The sequence below is a fragment of the Polyodon spathula genome, chromosome 8 (genome assembly GCF_017654505.1).
Source record: "Polyodon spathula isolate WHYD16114869_AA chromosome 8, ASM1765450v1, whole genome shotgun sequence".
In the NCBI taxonomy this organism is placed as follows: Eukaryota; Metazoa; Chordata; class Actinopteri; order Acipenseriformes; family Polyodontidae; genus Polyodon; species Polyodon spathula.
In genome coordinates this window covers 3,014,920-3,022,171 of record NC_054541.1, presented here as the reverse complement: position 1 = coordinate 3,022,171, position 7,252 = coordinate 3,014,920, and the positions used below count along the sequence as shown (strand labels likewise).

At 43.3% G+C, this 7,252-nt stretch overlaps 1 protein-coding gene across 1 annotated transcript; it reads left to right on the top strand.

Annotated features, from left to right (window-relative positions):
* The first annotated feature begins 5,242 nt into the window (after nucleotides 1-5,242).
* On the top strand, nucleotides 5,243-6,511 carry LOC121319192 (CCAAT/enhancer-binding protein beta-like). The gene has a single exon (XM_041256386.1). The coding sequence runs from the start codon at nucleotides 5,459-5,461 to the stop codon at nucleotides 6,320-6,322; it is 864 nt and encodes a 287-aa protein (XP_041112320.1). The 5' UTR covers nucleotides 5,243-5,458; the 3' UTR covers nucleotides 6,323-6,511.
* The last annotated feature ends 741 nt before the right edge of the window (nucleotides 6,512-7,252 follow it).

Here is a 7,252-nt window from a genome sequence, read left to right as displayed (position 1 = left end):
GTTGCATTTGTAACCATTTTAGTCGCAGTCTGGAGCCCTGCATCATATGGTAATTTCTCTGTGAAACAATTGAAGAATCATATCGTCATAAAAGAACTGTCTGTGCGTACCATTGGCAAATCTGTCGTGTACCAGTATAACGTACCACAGGTTGAAAACCACTGCTCTATGCCATGTGTTTCATAACTTAGTGTAAGCAAATTCAACTGAATTTCATTTAGCATGTTATCCACTGGTGAAGCAATTGTTTAATCAGTGCATTTTTAAATGCTAAAAATAGTATTCCTTCAGAAATTGAGATTTTCACAGAGAATCGGATATTATTATTACACACCATTGGTTCTGATTCACGGAAATCATGAAATCCATGCTCACCATGAAAAGCAGCAGCAGGAGATTGAACGCTTAGAGAAAGGAGGCAGTTGAAGAAGCAATGGATAAAAGCAGAACAAAGTCAGAAGTCAATCTGTTACAAAGGGTCATAAAAGATAAGCTTGCAATATTGTGCAGAGCTGAGCGCCTACGGAAACGCTACAAAAAGAAAGAGCGTACGAGAACTAACTTTTATAAAGATCAATTCAAATTTGTAAAGAAGATATTCACCAGTGAGAAAAATGGCACACTAAAATCATCTAAGTTTGAGCTGGAGATATATTTTTGGAGATACAGATTCAAAAAGGCAGGAGCCTATATCAGTTCCTTCAGATATCCCAACTATCAATCCACCCAAATACCAAATGGAGGACTGTGCGTCTAAGTGGAAAGAAGTAAAGCAAGCTGTGAAAAAATCATCATCTACAGGGCCTAATGGAGTTCCATACAGAGTGTACAAGAGTGCTTCTGGAGTTCTACTTATCCTGTGGAAATTGATGAAAGTGGCATGGGGAAAACAGGTTGTATCAAGAGCATGGCGCCGAGCAGGTGGAGTTTTTATACCAAAAGAAAAAGATTCTACAAGCATCAGTCAGTTTCGTCCTATTTCCCAAAAAAGGGGAGGAAGGAGCTCCATGTGACATTCCTGGATTTGGCTAATGCATATGCTTCAGTGCCACATGAACTTCTTTGGGCAGCATTTTATTTTTTTAGTGTAAATTTAGTGAAAGCCTACTTTGGAGATTTGCAATTTAGTTTTTCAACTTCATAATTCAGCACTACATGGCAATGCCTAGAAGTTGGAATAATGGCATCATTTCTCCACTGGCTTTTACCATGACAATGGAAGTAATTATTAAGGCATCAAAATGGGTAGTGGGAGGAGAGCGCTTGGCTTGTGGAATGCGACTACCACCGATTCGAGCATACATGGATGACATGACAACAATGACTACAACCGTAGCCTGCACTAATCGGTTATTGGGCAAATTAACCAATAACATTGAATGGGCACAAATGCAATTCAAGCCTGCTAAATCAAGGACCATCTCTATAATTAAAGGTAAAGTAGTAGACAAAAGGTTCTACATTAATGGTGAGGCAATACCAACAGTGTCCGAGAAGCCAGTGAAAGTCTAGGGAGATGGTACGACGGTGAGTTAGACAAGAGAGGGTTAGACAACAAGCAGTGGAAGGGTTGAAGAGCATAGACAGCAGCGCTTTACCCAGCAAACTGAAACTCTGGTGCTTTCAGATTGGTCTACTGCCAAGACTGCTGTGGCCACTGACTGTGTATGAGGTTTCCTTGACAACAGTTGAGAAGATGGAAGCTTTAATCAGTTCATACTTCAGGAAATGGTTGGGAGTTCCACACTGCCTGGGACTTTATGGTAAAGGAATACTGCAGCTACCAATCTCTGCTCTAACCGAGGAGTTTAAGTGCGCCAACTGGAAATGACATTAGTAGATTCGCGCGACAAATGCGTAAGGGAGGCAGCACCTGTGTTGAAAACTGGAAAAAAACGGGTGGCAAAGAAAGCTGTGGAAGATGCTATGGCTACCCTTCGAATCGGATAAATTATGGGGCAAGTTCAGCATGGAAAAGGAGGTTTTGGTCTCAGTTCAGCTCCTCCTACATGGCACAAGGTAACCCCAGCTCAACGGAGGAAGTTGGTAGTCAATGAGGTGCAAAAGCAGGAGGAGAGGATCAGGTGTGTAAATGCTGTCTCCCAGGCCAAGCTGGGAGAATGGATGAGATGGGAGAGTATGGAACAATGCAAGATCAGCTGGCAAGACCTATGGACAATGGAACAGAGCAGGACTAGTTTCCTTATCAGATCAACATATGATGTTCTCCCATCACAACAGAACCTAAACCTTTGGGTGGGTGAGGATCCCTCATGTCCTTTGTGTTCATCACCTGTTGAGCCCAAGGATGGACGGTGCCCACTTGAAGACCCTAGAGATGTACCTTACTTAGCTCAATCCAGACGGTTGTCATGCTGAGGTGCTGGGGAGACCGCACTGGGTTGATCCTCGGAGTCAGCATCGCAGCCATTGTGTATGCTGATGCGCTGGGGAGGCAAAATAAGCTGATCCCGAGAGACAGCATTACACTTCAGCAATCAACACCAGACAGAAGGATATCTATATCATCAGATGGAAAGCAACGGAAATGGCTGGAGATGTAGATGAATCACATTAGTTTACTGTAAAGCTATGTCTTAATTGGTGCTTAATTACAAAAGAGAACCAAACCCCAAAGCAGCGGGGGCACCCCAAAGCACTCCAAAGAGAGGAGCCTCGACAGCACGTCCTTCATTAGAGAGTACAGGGAGAGAGGAGCCTCGACAGCATGCCCTTCATTAGAGAGTACAGGGAGAGAGAAGCCTCGACAGCATGTCCTTCATTAGAGAGTACAGGGAGAGAGGAGCCTCGACAGCAAACCTTTTGTTAGAGAGTACAGGGAGAGAGAAGCCTCGACAGCATGTCCTTCATTAGAGAGTACAGGGAGAGAGGAGCCTCGACAGCACGTCCTTCATTAGAGAGTACAGGGAGAGAGGAGGCTCGACAGCACGCCCTTCATTAGAGAATTCAGGGAGAGAGGAGGCTCGACAGCACGTCCTTCATTAGAGAGTACAGGGAGAGAGGAGCCTCGACAACACGTCCTTCATTAGAGAATACAGGGAGAGAGGAGCCTCGACAGCACGTCCTTCATTAGAGAGTACAGGGAGAGAGAAGCCTCGACAGCACGTCCTTCATTAGAGAGTACAGGGAGAGAGGAGGCTCGACAGCATGTCCTTCATTAGAGAGTACAGGGAGAGAGGAGGCTCGACAGCACATCCTTCATTAGAGAGTACAGGGAGAGAGGAGGCTCGACAGCACACCCTTCATTAGAGAATACAGGGAGACAGGAAGCTCGACAGCACACCCTTCATTAGAGAATACAGGGAGAGAGGAGGCTCGACAGCACGGAGAGTACAGGGAGAGAGGAGGCTCGACAGCACACCCTTCATTAGAGAATACAGGGAGACAGGAAGCTCGACAGCACGTCCTTCATTAGAGAGTACAGGGAGAGAGGAGGCTCGACAGCACATCCTTCATTAGAGAGTACAGGGAGAGAGGAGGCTCGACAGCACATCCTTCATTAGAGAGTACAGGGAGAGAGGAGCCTCGACAGCACGTCCTTCATTAGAGAGTACAGGGAGAGAGGAGGCTCGACAGCACGTCATTTCAACTATTTGAAATCTAGTTAGCTAAAGGCAACTATCTGTAGATCAGAGCTGATGCGTTTTTCCGAGGAGTTGACTGTGTATTTTAACACGCAATGTTACTTTTTTAGTTCCCATTTTTACCAGTTCGTTTTCATCTTAGATGTATGAATATTAAAATGTTTTCATGAACTGTACTTTTGAGCTCCTGCTATTGATTTCTGCATTATATTGATTATAAAATAAAGTTTTATGTAATATGAACCTTGGAACTTTCTTTTCTCTCATGTTCCTCCCCGGGCTCCGTAGTATTGCTCCAAATTGGCCATTTGTATAATATGTAACGTAATGCAAAGTTTCGCTACATGGGGGCAGTATAAGATAGTCATCCTGCCTGACTTCAATACTATCGGCCCCTCCCCTTTGTCTTTTTTTTACAAGCCCTAAAGTTTACTCAGTATACTCTTGTCAAATCAACGTGCGCTGTGGCCTTTTGCGTTTTAAATCCACACGGCTTTGAACAGACTGCCAAAACTATATCTGAAAGTAAAGTTAAATAACTTGAGACTGTGGAGTGTGGATGCAGTGTAGTAATAATAACGCTAATCCACATCCTGCTGCTTTATCTGCTAGTACTTGTAAGGCTCACAGGACCACTCAGAAATGCTCAAATAAAAATGAAAGTAAAAGAAAACAATGACCTTCAATAGGTAACAGTCATAGACACATATAGAACTAGACCCGCCAACGGATGACTTTGAGTGCGATTTCGGCCGCCACTTCCGATGCTTATAGATCTGCGGCTGAGACGCTGTAATTAATGTAAACAACAAGATACGCGCAGCGTTTTCCGGGGTTTTAATTGATTTACTTCAGTAAAATTGTATTTTTAAACTTGGATATTAAACTAATAAATTATTCTCCAAATCTTGCAATGTCTACTTAATTGATCTATTTTGTTGCAAAAGTAAAATCAAGATATACTCACAGCGTACAAGGCTATGGCTAAGGTTGTTAACTTACTCTTCGATGTCTTTCTGTTTCTATCTACAGTGTCCTTCAGTGCTGTAATAATTTTCCGTTTGTTTATAAAAACGTGTTTTTACAGTACATTTCTAAACCATAGACAACATAAACTAATGCAAATGTATGTAATGAAATGTATGTAATTAAACCGGACATTTCGAGACAAGACAGGATTTTAAATGAAATAAACACTGTTAATCCGTATCAGTTTCTAAATGAAATTGCGGATATTTGACAACGAGTGAAACTTTTACTAAGAATGCTTTCTAGTGTTCATTTATAGCCTTTACATTACAGTGTTACAATAGTGATTAACAACATATTTAATACTGTTTCGGAGCTGTTGTTGTTATTTGTTTATTTGTTATTTTGTGGCATTTTATGGATTAAAAAGTGATATGACAGTTTACATAGTTTACCTGTTGTCCACTTTAACCTACAAGAAGGAAAGAAAGAAAGAAAGAAAGAAAGAAAGAAAGAAAGAAAGAAAGAAAGAAAGAAGTACAATAAAAGCATCGCTTTGGATGTTATACGGTACTGTGGTATCTTAAGAGTTTGGGTTGACAGAGACTGCCCTGCCCTCAGGACACCGCCTCCTTTGCTGAAGCGGTATATAACGCCCTCAGGGAGCTGTCAGTTCAGTACCAAGACACACAGCAGTAGAGACAGAGACACATTAACATATTAACATATTATTTCGCAACCACTCAGCTTCACATTCACATCGATTTAGCTGACAGACATTTGAATTTGAGACACCCACCTCCAGAACAGGTGACCTGACCGGGAACTGCCCTGTTACCGATGGTCCCGCAATCCGGCGGTTGTTAAGATCGGGGTTAAGATCAATGGAAGTGGCAGGTTTCTACGAGAGGGATTACCTCGCTTTACACAGCAGCAACTGCAACAGTGCCAGCTACAGCAGCATCAACAGCAGCGCCGCCTGCAACCTGTCGAGCGGGGGTTCAATGACGGATCTGAGCATCGCAGATAACGAGAAGGCGATCAACTTCAGCATCTACCTGGAGCAGCAGTACCAGCAGCATCCCACACAGCTCGGGACCCCGGGACAGCAGCACGAGGGGGGTGTCTTAACAGACTTTCTCGCCGAAGATTATAAGAATAAACGCGACTCCTTACAGAACTACAGTTACCTGTCCCTCAGCAGCGGCCGAGCGCCCGGGGGCATACTGAGCTTCCCACAGTTGTTGGAGACCCGTGTGAACACAGTATTCAGCCCGCAGCTGCTGGGCAGCACCAATAGAGTCAAGCAGGAGCTCAGGGAAGAAGAGGCTAATAGAATGGACTCGGGCTCTCCCAGCTACGACATGGGCTCATATTTGCAATACCATTCTGCGCCTAGCGGAAGTACTGGGAATCTCTCCACTGCCTCATCATCTTGCTCCAGCCCGCCGGGCACCCCTGCCCCGTCCGGCTCTGCTGGGTCACCGCATAACAGCGGCGGCAAGCTTTCCTCCAGCAAGGGGAAGAAGCGTGTGGAGAAGAGCAGCGAAGAGTACAAGCAACGACGGGAGAGGAACAACCTAGCGGTAAGGAAGAGTCGGGATAAAGCCAAGGTACGCAACCTGGAGACCCAGCACAAGGTACTGGAGCTGGCGGCGGAGAACAACCGGCTGCAGAAGCGAGTGGAGCAGCTGTCCGGAGAGCTCGCCACTTTACGGAACTTGTTGTCAGCCACTGGGCAGTGCTAGCCTGGCGAGTAACGCAAACCTTTCGACCTGTGCAATCACATTGCTGTCTCCCCTCTCACACAGAGGACTTGGCTGCCGACCTGCCTAATCAGTGCGAGACAAAGGGGAGGTCAGGGCTGTCCCCCGTCATATTGAAAAGGGATGTTTTGGGAACAAGACATGTTTAAAGACAGTGTTGGTAAAACCAAACAAAGTGCCACTTGTGTATTTTGTTTGTCTCTTTTTTTAATGTACTGTGTTTTATATGAGCTGTGTGTGTGTGTGTGTGTGTGTGTGTGTGTGTGTGTGTGTGTGTGTGTGTGTTTTATTTGTTCTTCTTATTGTTATTTAAGCAAATCACAAAGTAAAATGTTTATACATGGCTGTAAGGGGATTCGGCTGCGCATGGATGATGCAATGCCCTGTACACACTTGTTAGCTATGGAATTAAGTAATCTGTTAAAGATTGAAAAGTACATTTAGAAATCTATGCAATATATAGAATTAAAAAATAAATGTATAGATAGATTTTATTACATGAAAAAAGATTATGTCTTGCAAAAACAAGGGCGGTTAATTTTATTTTACTTTTTTACATAAATCTTTTTTTTTTTAACTTAAAAAATAATAAAATCAATTATTTTGACAAAGCAATAATTGTCATTTGCTTTCTTGCTTTTGGAGCATTTGGCAGCTGGTCGTTTTAGTCACGTGCTTTCCTTGTATGTTTGCGTTCTCGTTGGCAAGAGGGTATACTGCACAGAGCACTCATGTAAAAGTACAAATTAGTTAGTAAATAACTTTTAAAAAATGTTCACACATTGTAAGCATCAGGTGTAAAACCTAGTTCACGAATCACACCTATAAATTATATATTACACAACTTTGTGTTCTGATAAAAAGCTGAATAATAAAGTTTTGGTGATAATTCACATTTGACATATTTATACA

Excerpts from the sequence above, each read along its gene's own strand:
- LOC121319192 (XM_041256386.1), top strand. The coding sequence starts at position 5,459 with ATGGAAGTGGCAGGTTTCTACGAGAGGGATTACCTCGCTTTACACAGC.